The 15726-nt window shown below is 37.3% G+C and overlaps 1 protein-coding gene across 9 annotated transcripts in view; it reads right to left on the reverse strand.

Annotated features, from left to right (window-relative positions):
- Positions 1–15726, reverse strand: part of ATF2 (activating transcription factor 2) — a 50663-nt gene that overhangs the window by 21069 nt on the left and 13868 nt on the right. For 7 of the 9 annotated variants that reach the window (XM_039554870.1, XM_039554872.1, XM_039554871.1 and 4 more), the window contains 5 exons: positions 15239–15357; positions 13059–13187; positions 8267–8445; positions 7835–7949; positions 7570–7656 (listed from right to left, as the gene is read on the reverse strand). In XM_039554870.1, the coding sequence (XP_039410804.1) occupies positions 7570–7656; positions 7835–7949; positions 8267–8445; positions 13059–13187; positions 15239–15357 (629 nt within the window). The remainder of the gene's footprint in view (positions 1–7569; positions 7657–7834; positions 7950–8266; positions 8446–13058; positions 13188–15238; positions 15358–15726) is intronic. The other 2 variants (XM_039554874.1, XM_019290385.2) reach the window with 2 other exon arrangements.

Consider the following 15726-nt stretch of genomic DNA (forward strand, 5'->3'; position numbering starts at 1 on the left):
AGATCATTCTATCAAGAGCTCAAAGAAACAACATAATATACTCCAGAAACAATTTGTGAAAAACTCAGATCCATATTTCATATCTGCCACAAAAGCTCATCAGAGTAATAACCCTCCTTCTCCTGGGTGTTATCCTACCATCTGCTCCTCTATTACTTATCTTTATTTTGCAACTAATTAACAGCATAATCTTCTAAATTCAGCAAGTTAATTATCATTATTGTGGTCTTTGCAGCATCATCAGTCCTTATGAAGTCTTGTCTCTCCACCCCCAGAGAATGTATGAAAATGAAGTAGGTTGTGAGAGGGTCTGTTTCTTTAGAGTAGGCTCATTAGGTGTTTGCTGATTAGCTCGGCACACAGGGAGACAGGTCAGAAGAATTCTGCTGAACACAAGGTCCCATGCCGGGCTCCAGCAAGTTACTGTCGGTTTCTGAACATTTGCCAAGATGCCCTCTGTCACTTCTCAGTAGAAACCTCCTGCTGAAAGTCTCCTGGTTGCCTACTGAGTGCAAGGTATTTCTCAGATTGTGACAGAAAGTTTTGTACGGGAAGGAGGAGACTGAGGGAAACATTCCGTATTAAAGCAGTTCTGAAATTCTTCAGAAACTTCCACAACCCATGCTGAAGAGTCTGAACACTAAGTTTGCACCCACAAGGTGCACACTCAAAAAGGATGCTTTACAGCTGCAACTCAAGGCTCATGTTTCCTACACAGAAAGCATACAATTACAGAACTTCTCATAGGAAGATCAGAAGCAATTCTACAGTATTTAGAATCATGTATCCTTATCTTAGTGAGGAAGTTTTTTTGGGGTTTTGAGGCTTTTGGGTTTTTTTAAAAGACAGTTATTTCATCTACTTCTAAGCCTCTCTAAAATACCACGAAACTGACATACATGTGATTTTACTTAAGTATGCGAAAGTTAAGTTTCTTTAGCATGCCAACAAACATGGAATCATGTCAGAAAAACAGACAATTTATATTAAGTGAGCCACAGAAATCTGAAACTCATTTTCACTTCTACTGAATGTCATTCTCGGTATAAGATGTAAGGATACTTTCAAAAAGACAAGCCTGTGTCTGAATAACATCTCTAGTCATTTTTTACTTCAGTTCTACAAGCAGTAGAGAAAGAGGATCCAAGAATGTTCAAAACTACAGTTACAGTGCCTTTCACAGCTGTGAATGGACCAGCTCTGTTCACTACAATACATTCAATATTGGGGCAATAAAATTAAAATGCAATCTGATTTCATGCTATTCTTCCACAGCACTGAAACACATAAACCACTGTACATATTATTGTGGTGAAGGAGACCTTAAGACTGTGCTTAGTGCACTCTTTCACTTAATGTCAACTGTTTCAGTTGAGAGCCTCTTGCACTAAGGGCACCAATCATAAGGATTTGGCTCACTGCACAACCAATTTTAAAATTTTTGTCTGTCATCACTTTTATGTATTCCTTTTTTGACTATTTTTTCCTCCCAATTATTAGTCCTTGCAGTTGGTATACATTTTTCTATCTGCTATTTCACTCAGAGAACCTGTTCCTCCATACAGCTGTTCCTCTATGGAATTCATAAAATCATTTAATGTCAGGCAACTTGAACAGTAACCAGAGAAAAGACTATTGCAGCAAAGACCGAACAGAGTTCTAGAGGTGACAGCTCAGTAGCTCGCTTCGCATCAATAATCAAAAGTGCCATGCTGAAGGAGTTTGACACTTCAGACTGAAAACTTCATCAGACATAGAAATAAATACAGTTTTGATTATTACGCATTAAACTTGGACACACTAATATAAAATACTTTCAAATGCTGTAGGAGAGATACTTTTCCCTTTACAAAGGGAAAAAGTCTCCAAAAGCTGTCCACAGCAGGAGAAAATTCTCAGCAAGTATCTTAGTTCCTTTATCCTTAAAGGGTTTTATGACTTGAAGGACAGCTGAAGAAAAATTTTAACTATGCTATCAGAAGGCATCCTACGTCCATTAGCAAAGATGTCTCCTGCCAGTTGTTTTAAGGTTTAGATTTTAGAAACAAAAATATCAATTTGTTTTACTAAAGTTCTTTCATGAACTTAAAAAGAAGAAATAAATCTCTTCTTTGTACAATTTGGCAATTTGTTAAGAAACAAAAGGTATGCATAAAAATAAAAATGTGTTGTTTTCATGCCAATGAAAAAACAGAAATGAAGTTTTCTAAATTCATATTTAAATAATTAAATTTCAGAGCATTAGGAAATAATGGCACTACAATCTCTAATTTGACTTTTATCTAATTACTTCTCACATTCACTTTAAAAAAAATGCCTACACAACAGCAGCCTTCTGTAAGCCAGTAAGAGTGAAATGAATGATTGCAATGAGGAATGAAATCAGAGCACGAAGTTCTTTTCTTACTATAAAACTCTAAAACGCATTAGCTCCTTGAAATAGGCAGAAATAGCCTCTGCAAAGAAAGGCACAAAGAACAAAAGGAAGTGCTTGGTTCATGCCTTGGTTTGTGCCAGATATTTAACCTCAAACAAAAATTTGTACCTTCTACACAGGACAGCTCTAGATATGGTAACAATTCAACAACTTGGTGTTATTTCACACTGAAGTTACTGCAACCAGTTCTTCAGGAATTTTACTCAACCTCAGAAGTTCTTAGATCTGTGTCAACTTAGAATATCTTGAAATAGTATTGTGGTAGGATAGTAGAAAGTGCAAATACCATCATATCAAGTATGGTCTTTCAATAACGGAAAGGTTCAAACAACAGCCAAGAGCAGATATGATAAAACCCTTCAGAGATAGAAATAAACCATGTTAACTTTTCAAACTCTGCAGCCCATACAGTACCACACTTAAATAACCAAGGGAGTTAGGGAAGTTAGTTAGGAATCTATTCCAGCACGTTTTTTGTACTTGCTACATATTCTATTCTTACATTTTATAATGCAATATGAAAAACTCCAAGAGATTGCAAGGTTCATCTACAAAGAACAACAAAAACTTTCCTCAAATAATAAGTAACAAATAAAGCAACAGCCAAAAAAATTCCAAATATCTGTACTCCTGGGAATGTTGTGAAGAGAACACCACAGCTTCACCCGTTTATCTGGCTTTTTGTCCAAGACACTAAGAATACTATGCTGACAGACTTCATAGGTTCATAAAATTGTTTAGGCTGTTAAAGACCTTTAAGATGGAGTCCAACCATTAACCCAGAACTGCCAAGTCCACCACAAAACCATGGCCCTAAGTGTCACATCTCCATGTTGTTTAAACACCTCCAGGGATGGTGACTTCACCACTTCCCTGGGCAGCCTGTTCCAATGCTTGACAACCCTTTCCGAGAAGAAATTTTTCCTAATATCCAATCTAAACGTCCCCTGGTGCAACTTGAGGCTGTTTCCTCTCATTCTATCAGTTGTTACTTAGAACAGACTGAGTCCCACCTGGCTACACCCTCCTCTGAGGTAGCTGTAGAGAGCAAGAAGGTCTCCCTTGAGCCTCTTTTTCTCCAGGCTAAACAGCACCAGCTCCCTCAGCCAGTCCTCACAGGACTTTCTCTCTAGACCGTTCACCTGCTCCACTGCCCTTCTCTGGACACGCTCCAGCACCTCAATGTCTGTCTTGCAGTGAGGGACCCAAAACTGAACACGGGACTTGAGGTGTGTCCTCACCACTGCTGAGTACAGGGGAAGAGTCACTACCCTGGTCCTGCTGGCCAAACTATTGCTGATTCTGATACAAGCCAGGATGCTTTCTTGGCCACCAGGGCAATGCTGGCTTACGTTAAGCCGGCTGCTGAGCGGCACCCCCAGATCCTTTTCCGACAAGTAACTTTCCAGCCATCCTGCCCCCAGCCTGTGGTGCTGCCCAGGGTTGTTGTGGCCCGAGTACAGGACCCGGCACTTGGCCTTGTAGAACCTCTTACAAATGGTCTCAGGCCATTGATCCAGCCTGTCCAAAACCCTCTGCAGGGCCTTCCTACCCTCCAGCAGACCAACACTTTTGCCCAGCTTGCTGCCATCTGCAAACTGACTGAGGGAGCACCCCATTCCCTCATCCTGACCACTGATAAAGATACTAAGCAGAACCAGCCCCAACACTGAGCCCTGGGGAACACCACTTTTAACTGGCCACCAACCAGATTTAACTCCATTCACCACCACTTCTTGGATTCAGCCATCCAGCCAGTTTTTTTACCCAGCAGAGTATATCTGTCTAAGCCACGAGCAGTTTCCCCAGGAGAACACTGGGGCAAACAGTGTCAAAGGCTTTAGTAAAGTCCATGCAGACAACACTGACAGCATTTTCCTCATCCCTAAGTAGGTCACCTTGTCACAGAAGCCAAGCAAGTCAGTCAAGCAGTCTGCCTATCATAGATCCATGCTGGCTAGATCTGATGCCGGTTGTTCTGTCTATGCTATGACAATCAAGATCATCTGCTCCATGACCTTCCTAAGCACAGAGGTCAACCTGAGGGGCCTGCAGTTCCCTGGATCCTCCTTCCAGCCCTTCATGAAGATGAGCATCAAATTTACTAACCTCCAGTCACCTGGGACCTCCCCAGTTAGCCAGGACTGCTGGTAAATGATTGAAAGTCGCTTTGCTGAGCTTCTTCCCCAGCTCCCTCAGTACCCTTGGGATCCCATCCAGCCCCATAATCTCATCTGTGTTCAAGTGCTGTAGCAAGCTGGATTACAGAGGCTTTGTTCTCCTCCACATGCCTGTCTTCCAGCTCAAGGGGATGAGAGGAACGAGAGAGGAACTAGTCTTACTATTAAAGACTGAAGCAAAGAAGGCAACAAGTACTTCTGCCTTTTCCTCATCCTTTGTCATTATGCTTCCCCCCATATGCAATAAAGGATGGAGATTCTCCTTGGACGTCCTTTTGTTGCTGATGTACTTGCAGAAATATATTTAGTTGTCTTTTACAGCAGTAACCAGATTAAATTTTAGCTGGGCTTTGGCTCTGCATAACTTCACAACATCCACGTAGTCCTCCTGAGTTGCCTGCCCCTCCTTCCACAGGTCACACACTTTCCTTTTTCTCCTGTCTTCCAGCCAGGCTCTCTGTTCAGCCAGGCCAGTCTTTGCTGCTGGCTCATCTTTCAGCACATGGGGACAGCCTGCTCCTGCACCTTTAAGACTTACTTCTTAAAGGATGTCCTGGACTCCTCTGCCCTTCAGAACTGCCTCCCAACATGAAGAAATGTGGCCATAGTAGGCAAAAGGACACAGGACATGTTCCCAGGGTTCTGCTAACTTAACCATACTAGTAAGTCCACAAATTGCAGTATACCATTAATACATGAAACACACACTGTTCATTTACTAAATTTCAGTGTAATAGCTTATATTTCAACATTAAATGTGCACTATTAATAAAATGAAAAGCAAGCTGTAAAACTAAATACTGTCTTCTGCTGGCTTAACCAGGAACACCAGTGAAAAATAAACCTGGTTAGCAGACCTTCACAGAATTTAGTATGCAGCAAGCAAAATTATTTTTAAGAGAGACATGAAAAGAAAGGGTTTGGTATCACAAAGATTTAAATTTTAAAAATTAAATGGAACTTTGCAGTTAATAAACCATCACATCTGCCAACAATGCATCCTGTGGAACAGAGAATTAGTCTTACTCTTGGAGGCTTTTCTATGTAAACATTAAGCTTCTCATTAAATTTCTTTTACTTTCAGAGGGATAAGAAATTAAGGTTTTTAATTTTGTGAATAGGCACTATATAAAAGTAAATGAGCGTAAGAAATATACATAATTCTGATATTCTTGGATTCTGCTCATGCTTCATATTAAGTAACAAGGAAAGAGGAAATACTGCAAATACTCTTTTTACAGTCTCACTTAAAAAAAAGATAAGCAATCACTGAAGTGCATATATTAGCTAACTTGTAACGAGAAGGCTAATGAGACTGTTAAATTTTAAGTCTAATGATCTTTGTTTTCCTTTGCATTTGAGTGATTGCTTCTTCCAATGTGAGATCAAAGTCTTCACCACATACATGTATTTCCCTTCTGCCTTTAAATCATTCTAAGAGCAAATCACTCAGCAATACACTTAAAATCCTCATTTCTTGCTCAAAATTTATTTGGAGCCAATTCCTCCTGGATTTCAAGCAGAATTCAGAGTGTGAGTCTCCTGACTCTAAAACATGTTCCGTTTCTGAGAAAACAGTTCTTGCTTTCATTTTTTTACATTCTTCTATCCTGGATTTAAGGTACTCTAATTTCGTAAGAGCTGGTTACATTTAAATATTTTCTAAGGTATTAAAAGATTCCTTTTCCCATTCCTTGGGGGGCAAGGATGCACAGAAACAGACCTCCTTCCCTTCTGTCTTTCTCAATACTATTTCAAAAGTCATCACGTTCAACAGAGCAGGACAATGAAGGAAGAGCTGACAGCATCAGGCAGAGCCAGTGCACTGGTAACCACCTCTCCACAGCAGTCCCAGTATCTGGTGAATGTGGTCTAGGTGTGCTCACTCTACTGCAATCCCATTACTCCAGAAAAACCAGACTCACTGTTTTTCATACTATGGCTTGAGGAAACAGGTAAGGAAAGAAAGCCCACAAGTTTACATCAAGAGAAATGAGGTATCTAAGAATGCTAAGGGCATCCTCGCGCTTACCAATATCAATGCAGAAAAATGTATTTTATCTAGCAGGTGTTCCTGATTCTCTTTTAGCACAAAGTAAGAGTTGAAGGAAGAGGAACACAATTTCACACATACTGTTTACGGAGGCATCTTGTAAATATATAAATGGGTTAATTATTGTTTAATAATAGATTTTCTATTCCTTTAGAACAGTTGGAACAAACAAAGACAACAGAAAAAAAGAGAAGCAACTGCCTAACGTTGCATAAAATTTATCAGTAAATTGATTAATTCAAACTACCACTATAAATTATCACTAATATTAAGTAAAAAGAACAGCCCCCGAAAAACAAAAACCAAACCAATTTTTCACTTGTTTTAATCATTTTCCAAATAATCCTCATCCCCCACAAAAAACACCCAACACAACAGAAACAACCTCCACACAGAACAATTTGTTAACTGTATCAGTACTACGCAACTAATTGCAAAACTCTTGCCAAATGGACTATATTCAATTGAGATTCTGAAAACATTTTTAAAAAACACATTTTTCTTTCCTAGCTTTAAGAAATATCACTCCTTTGGGAGGAAACATTCTGCTTCTCTGAAGGAAATGTTCACTGTTAACATGCTACTAATCTTGTCTGTCTCCCAGCTAACATTTCTGATCCTCCGATACAAGAAGCAAGAAGGAGTTTAGTTAGAAATCTAATTAATTTAAAATAATGACTAAAAATAAGGTCTAAATGGCCATTAAGAACAGAACTAACATAGGCTGGAATTGGAAAGAACTGTAAAATAAATGCAGCTGTTATTTTTCTATTCTTATTAAATTTGTACTTGCAGAATTTAGACTAACAAAAGAAAACTAAAGCTGTTTTAAAAAGCAATAGAATTTAATTAATTTCTCAAGTTATTCTTCTTGAGGAATAATGGAGTTTTTCACTTACCAATTTAGCCTCAGACTGCACTGGCTGTGGGGAGGAAGGCCCTGGGATTCCTGGGATACTAGGCACCATGGTGACAGGTCTAACAAGCTGACCAGATAAAGTATAAAAATGAAGAAAACCTGAGTATGTTATCATAATAGAGAGCATTTGACAGCACTACCCTCTGAAGCCAAAACAGCTATCAAGGTGCTTAAAACTAAGTTCTATGCTGCACTTATGCAAATCTGCTCCACTTTCAAATTAATATAGCATCATGCTTACTTACTGGAACTGCAGCAGGGACATGCACATTAGAATTTGTGATAGATGCAGGAATAGCAACAGGCATGGTTTGTCCATTAGGAAGATGTAACAGCAGAGGAAAAGGACCTGGAACTGGACTGAAAAAGGAATGAACTATATAAAAGAAAACTTATCCAGAGAAGAGAACAAGTTTACACATTATTTTAAATTGGTTTGTTTCTTTACAGGTGTAATGTAATATTTATCTGGAGATCAAAAATATGAACTTAGTGATGTGGAGAACATGGCATTATATCTCACATGTAGTGAAAGTCCAATGTTTCATGTGTAGTAAAGCACCACATTACACCAAAGCATCTCAAATTCATATATTAACTGCAGAAATAGTAACTGAAAGTAAACAAGATTTTCAAATTCTGCAAGAAAACGTTTTACTAAGACTTATGTAACTTACACTATTGGTCTGTTGGATGATGGAGCTTGGGTGATAACAGTACTAGAAGTTGGTGATGGTATTGCCTGCTGAATAATAACACTTGAGTCAGAACTCGTAAGCAGTACATTAGGAACCTGCAGCGATGCTGGACGAACTATTGTTGATGTAGGCTGTGCAGTCTGCTGCAGTGACACTTCCTGAGGAAAAATAAAGGTTCATCAGTTTGCAAAATACAATTACAGACCACTAATTCCAACTGTTAAATGAACACAGTTTGATGGAACAAATCAGAATTTTTGTAACATTATGCAAACAGAATCAGTTATAAAATTAAAAACATTCAAAACAAACCCCTCTGGATGAATCATTTAAACCACCAAACTAAAAATCGTTTCAACAACAGTGATTTTAGTTTTATGACAAACCTGGCTCAATTTATGCTAAGGCTACCTACTACTTCTTCTTGCTTCTAATTCAGTTTTGATCAGATTTTTTTTTCACAAGAAACCCATGGTACTATCAGCACCATCGTGTTTACCCACACTCTGAATAAAGAAAATGTTTTATGGTGTCCTTATGTACATTTCAGTTTCAGTCCATTGTTCTGGATTTAAACAAGAGAAACAAGAAGTTTATAGTTCAGTAAAAACAATAGCAACAACAACAACAAAAAATTTTAAGCCTTTATCTGCAGCTCTCTAACTAGAGTGATAGAAGTACTTGAGTGTTACATTCAGAACTCTGCAAAATATATGCATATCCTGATGCAGAAAAAATTATTTGAGCACAGAAATTAAACTTTCTCAGGTGCAAATAAAGAGTAGACAGAAATCACTATAGCTCTTAGCTTAGCAACCAGGTAAAGTACATTATCAATTGAACTCTCTATCTGTATTTTCTGTTTCTGAAAACCCAGAAAGGCCTTACTGTAACCAATGCCTTCCTTCTCAGGAGACCCTTGATATTGTCAGACTTCAAATTTACCTTCAGACAGGCTTTTTTCCAAGTTATTCTTTTGACAATGGCTACTGCAATCAGTGACACATAAAATGGCATTCGTAAGACCAGCAAACTTTAGTTGCTCTGCTGGTAAACCGTAATTCAAAGAGAACATCTCTACACCTGTGTCACACAGGCTGCACTGACTACTATTTCCTTTCAATGAAGCTTAAGTTTTGAAAATTCATCCACAAAGCTGTAAGTAGTAAAGTCTGAGCTCTCCTAGCAGATTGTTTGTCTTTTTATATATTAATGCACAAATGTGTGTGAGCCTCTGAGCAATTAATAGAACTGTAAGTTTGCTGGCAAACTATGGGCTTTACATAAGAAAAGACTTTAGATCAAGAAATTTTCTCCCTCCAAAAGCTCACAGGCTAGATTTGTCATCAGGGTGCACTAGTTCATTCAGGCTTTTTCCCAAGGGACCTGAAAGACTATTTACAGTGAATGACAGTTCTTGAAGAATAACAGTGAGCTGTGTGGAGGAAAGTGAAATTGTTTTATTATTAATCTGGGGTATAATATCTGAACACTGCACTTAGCATTACAGATGAGCTTTCAGTAAAAAGAAGACAACCAGTACAGAATTGTGGAAACAGAGAGAAAAAAAAAAAGCCCAATGCGTATTCTTAGGACAGGATTAAACATTTCTTTGGAAATAAGGAATTTGGTGTAACAGCTTACAGATCTTATTCAAGAGTCACAGGGAAAACATAAATGAGACTGAACTGCTTGACTGTGGGAAATTCAGAATTCAGAACACCAGCTGAATCTGTATGCTAGCATGAACAAGCTGCACAATTCAGGCAACATTCAAAATCATGATGGTTCTTACATGTGAACAAAGACTGCAAGATTATATGTACACTTGATAAAGAATGGACCCTTGGAAGGATTTTTACAGAATCACAGATTGCTTGGAGCTGGAAGTGACCTTTAGAGACCATTCCAGTCCACCCCTTCTGCCTTGCTAACATCTTTCACTAGATCAGGTTGCTCAGAGTCCCAACCAGCCTGCCTCTGAGCACCTTCTGAACCCTGCCTAGAAGTCACTGGCATGTCAGTACCACCTCCTACCTCTGAGTGAGCAGCTGGGATTGATCTCCCAACTGTTGCTGCAACCATGTAACTATGTACAAGTGAGCAAGTCAGTTATGGCATTCTGTGAATACTTCTTTGCTGCTCATAGCAGGAGCTTAATTAATGCATGTTCTAATAAATACAGACTGTAAAAATGGGTCTCTTCCCGGCTTGAACCCCTATTAGAAAAGGGCAATCTGAAATTTTTAGACACGGTGTTCTACGGAAACCAGATTTCAGCAATAGTCAAAGATTAACATACAAAATTCTGAACTAAATCTAAAATTCTGAAAATGGAAACCTCACATACAATTATTTGTGTTATTAAAGACGGCACTTATTCTTTCTTTACAAGATCAGAAATGATCTTCAGCCACTAAAAAAAGAACATGTTTACTCCTGAGTGTGTTTATACAGCTGAAAAAGTATTTTCAACTTCCTCTTTACACTAACTTGCTCTTTGCTACACCGAAAAATGCATTCAGGTGCCTGTTACTGCAACAACGTGGCAAAAACATAAGCTGCAGATTTAAGAAGATGGCTTTAAAGGAAATTGACATTTAAAGAGTATATATAAACAAAACCATAGCCCCACCAGTCTGATGGAAGATTCCAATTGGTCACCAATGCATTGCACTAACGAAGTATAAATTTTGTCTGGAATAAAATAGTTTGTAAATATATTCTGCTAAAGAACAAGAAAAATAGAGTTGAATTTGCAATCATAAGATTAAGTGAAAGTGATCTTACCTTTACCTACCTTTCCTTACAGGACAGAAGTTTAAGCCTACCCAAAGGTACTAGACTTACTAAAAGGATTTCAACTCCTATATTCTCGGAACTAAAACCCACTGAATTGGAAATTACAGAACAAGATAGTTACTTTAACTGTTCTCAGATGTGCATATTCGCAAGTATTTTCTATCTAAAAGCAAATTTCATGTAATAGCTTTCTAATGCTACCAAAAATACACAGAATTCTTTATACAGAAATATAGAGGGCCAGAACTAATACTGTATTTGATTATGACTGTAAGAAAACAACTGGTTTTAAAGTAATTAAATTAGGCAATTAGCTACTTGGCAACGACTAAGCAACTGCTAAAACTCTGTTGAGGATCACCCTTTTAAAGTACTGTTAATAAACAACTACAATGTTTGAAAGCTCTTATTACTATTTTAAGGCTTAAAGACTTTCTTCCAATGATATCTTGGTCTATTCAAAGCAGAGTATCAGCTCTTACTGAAGCCCAATAGAACTCATGGAACTCTTGGAAAAGAATTAAGCATACCTTTTTTAAGAGTCTCCAAGAAATTCTTTTGACAACTACAAGGAAAATTAGAACTGCCTTGCACATACATTAATAGCGTGTAATCACTAAAGGCTACTAAAGCCGAAATGGTTACAGTGGCACATATATTTTAAAAACAGCTATACCCTAAAAAAAACCCCTTCTTGCCTTCAATACATCTGTAGAAGGAGAATACAAAAATCTAACTAAGCAACACTCTGCTCACATTTCTCAACTTCTGCAGGTCTTGTTCAGCTGTACACTCCAAGCAGCACCCTCAGCCTTGTTCAGCTTGTCTCTACAATCACACATCAGAACAGCATTGAGCAGCAGCACCGTTACAGTGACACACCGGAATTACATCATCACTGATACAAGTTTATAAATACTGCCAAGCATTAAGATATAATTTTCACTTGTAATGATGCTAATGAGATACTGAACCACTATTGTAAGAAGACAGTAATATTATCTTCTGCCAAAATTAGATTACTTGGAATAAGTACTTGCAGCAAAAAAATAAACTAACCTCTGAAATAAAGAAGACTTAAGATTTGGACTATGATTCACTTAATCCAAGCAGGTCTTTACATATATTCCTTTAAAACACTTTTACTATTTTTGAGACTGCATGATTGCCTTGATTACCCATGATTACTCATCCTTGCTAACTAATGAAACTCAGAAAAGCTTAGTAAAGACAAATCTGAATTGAAACTCTCTTCAACTTCTGTCACACACTTTAGGTTGTTCTTACAGCAGCCTCTCTCCCACAGAGGTTTCAAGACCAGACTGTGCAAAGCACTGAGTAACTTGGTCTGATCTCAGAAGTAACCCTGGCTTTGAGCAGAAAGTTGGACCAGGAAATCCTGCAGTCCCTTCCAATCTGAATTACCTGTGATCCTAAAAGGTCCTGCTGATCTCTGGGAGTAAGGCAGCTAAGCCCCTCATACACAGACTGCCCACTGAAGATGCACATAAAGACTGACCAGAGCAATCTCAGTGCTTTATTATGGTCTGCTCCTAATGTTTTTATTTATTGAATACTAGAAATAATTAATTCACTAACATTGCTTCATTTTCTGTACTTCAAGAGAATTTCACAAGATGAAAACACTGCAAGTCACATAATGAAGTGATCATTGCTAACGATAATGAAAAAACAAGAATAAAGAGGCCTTTTAGTCTTTTCTAAGACAGCATAGATCTTAAATTTTATTTCCTTTCTGGCTTTACTGGATGCAAAGAAATAATTCTAGTGAACAAAGCTAACTGAAGAACTGAACAAGTAACCTATATATCCACTGGAATGTGGCAAATGAAAACTCTTTTCCTTTCAACCAGCTAAGTAGTGTGACTATCACCATATACAATAAATTTACTGATCATCAGAAAAGTCAAAAAATAAATTCCAAAAAGAGAAAAAGAAGGTTTCTGACCTTTTCGTCATTGGTAGTAGACTCTGGATGAGGTAAAGGACTATCTTGGTGAGTTGTCTCTACAACTGAAGGTTCTTCAATTTTATTTCTTATAATTGGTGTTGCAAGAGGAGACAGATCTAGAGGCATCTATGAGCAACAATGTAAAACAAAATTAGTCAATGTTTAAAAAATTCAACTGAGCAAAAAAATGTAAGTAACTGAAGAGAAATATCAGCCCATTATGACACAGACGTGCTGATGTTTGAAAGATCTTGATGCAGATGCATTACCAGTCAAGACTATTTTACCAGCACCTACATGAACACCAATCTTCAGTACTATCAATGTCTTTCAACACCACGGTCAGACTAAGTATTTTCTTTTTGCAAATTAAAAACATTCCTAAACTTTTCCATTTCCAAGAATCAGAAGAAAATTATAGCTGCAGAACTGTGCCACAGTTAAAAAATTACAGCTAAAATAAGGTATTTTATTGTGTATATTATTATACCTCATGCCACAAAGCACAAAATCCTAACTACATTTTCAAACTGAGAAAGTTAGTAGAGACAAATAATTTCAAGCTTATTGCAGCTAATAATTACTGAAAAAGCAAATTTTATACTACAACACAGGTAAAATTCACTAGGACATCTGAAATGCCCCAAAGAAATTGAGCTACAAAAGTACTTAATACCATAGATTCGAAAGCCTATATTCCTGTCTAGTCTGCTATCCAAATACTTTTGGAAGACATTTCCCCCAAAGAAGTTTTTCCAAATGTTTTTTTTTTCAATGAAATTCCTAGTTTTCCTGTGCAATATATTACTAATAGACAGGGAAGACTCTAAGAAGTGGAATCTCTTCTCATATCACAAGTAACTATGAAATATTACAGAAAAAAACTCAATTACAATCCCCTAGAAAATGTGCTATTATGGAATATTTTTCCACACTTTGCCATTATTGTTTATGTATATAAAACATCCAGAGATAAGGCAGGACTGTGTTTTATCTTGTAACACAGAGGGCAGCTTGGAAAATTAGTATCAATTAAAGAAACAGATAAAATATTTAAAATAATTTGCAATACATATAACTGCCTCCAAGACAGTGGTGAATGATACAGAAAATACAGTCTTGGTAAATGAAAAATTGGTTTTCCATATGTCATGTTATAAAAACAGCCAGCATACAGCAACTAAAAAAAGTAAACTTATAAATCCATTATTTGATACAGTTGTTACAAAGCAAGGGTGAGGCTTGGTCAGGAATGGATAATAATCCATCCTATTCACAAGTACCTCTCAAAATCTTTACTGAAACAAAGAAAATGAAGCTACCGATTTTGAAGAACTTATATAAATGAGTATAAACCCATGTTTTTAATCACTACCTATGGAAGTCACCCAGATAATCAACTAAAGACAAAATTATTCAAAGGGGACATTGAACAAAATTTTTTATTTGCAGAAGTATTTAAATGTTTAGGTTCTTAACCAGTTATGACTGGGAAGCACTGAAATAAATAACAAGAATAACACTTTAATGTATGGCAAGTTCCTCACAAAAACATGAAGTTGCTAAACAGATATAGTTCAAGTTTTTCTTATATTTCAATCTGTACATTAAAAAATAAGTAGATCTTTATGTTGTAATCAATAATTTCTAGGCAAATGTGATTTCAACATATAGTGAATATAATAATAACCAAATTACTGACACTTCTTTAAATTTAGTCAGTACTTAATTGTCATTATTATGATGATTGATTCTTAGAGTAACATCAGTATTTTAAAACTAATCAAAAGGATCAGTGTTCGCATACTATTGTTTTCACATGGGTTTTTCTTTCTGCTAAAAACTCTTTACTTTTCAGACCTCTTTCTTCCTTATTCAAGACCTAATGAAATTTCAATCAAAACTAGTGGTTAACTTCAACAGACATGGACTAGACACTTATATGATTAGGACAATGTGTCCCATTGTCAATGCTGACTATGCAAAATGAATCAGCTAAACTAACCTTCAGAAGAATAATCATAGGTTTGTATTCCCTACATAGAACACATATAAGCAGTTAACATGATTATTGCTATAGTTCAGAAGGCAACACATAAATCCAAAGTTTGCTTTTTCAATGGAATTTCAGATTTAAAAAGGTAGAATCTCTGAGGAAAAAAAGGTTTCGAACATACTTTCTTAATGTCATCTTCAGAAGCCTTTTTAAACTCATTTTCAAAAGGACTTGCTAATTCATTGAATAAGCCCACTTCTTCACAGTTCTTCAAGAAACGAGTTGGTGTTGGTGTCTGATCTGAAATGAAGTGGATAAACCCCCCCCAATTTTATTTTTACAATACCATTTATGAACCTGCTTGTTGCAAATATTTTTCAGAACACAAACAAACAGAAAGAGACGAGGTGGTGGGGACCCCTCGGGCTCTGTTCTGCCCTGCGGGGAGGCAGCCAGAGGCAAACTCCACCTGCTGGAGACAAGCACCCGGAGCCTGCAAACCACCAAGCCCCTGACAATTCTGGCAGGGAATCACAGCATTTCTTCTGAGTCTGTGAACCACAGGGAGCTATTCTCCAGTGCACAGCAGAACACTTCAATGAGCAAGGAGACTCTGTTTGCAAATAAAGATAACGACTACATGAAGGCTTTTATTTAAAAAAACAAATG

Source organism: Corvus cornix, chromosome 7 (assembly GCF_000738735.6).
Source record: "Corvus cornix cornix isolate S_Up_H32 chromosome 7, ASM73873v5, whole genome shotgun sequence".
Taxonomy (NCBI): domain Eukaryota; kingdom Metazoa; phylum Chordata; class Aves; order Passeriformes; family Corvidae; genus Corvus; species Corvus cornix.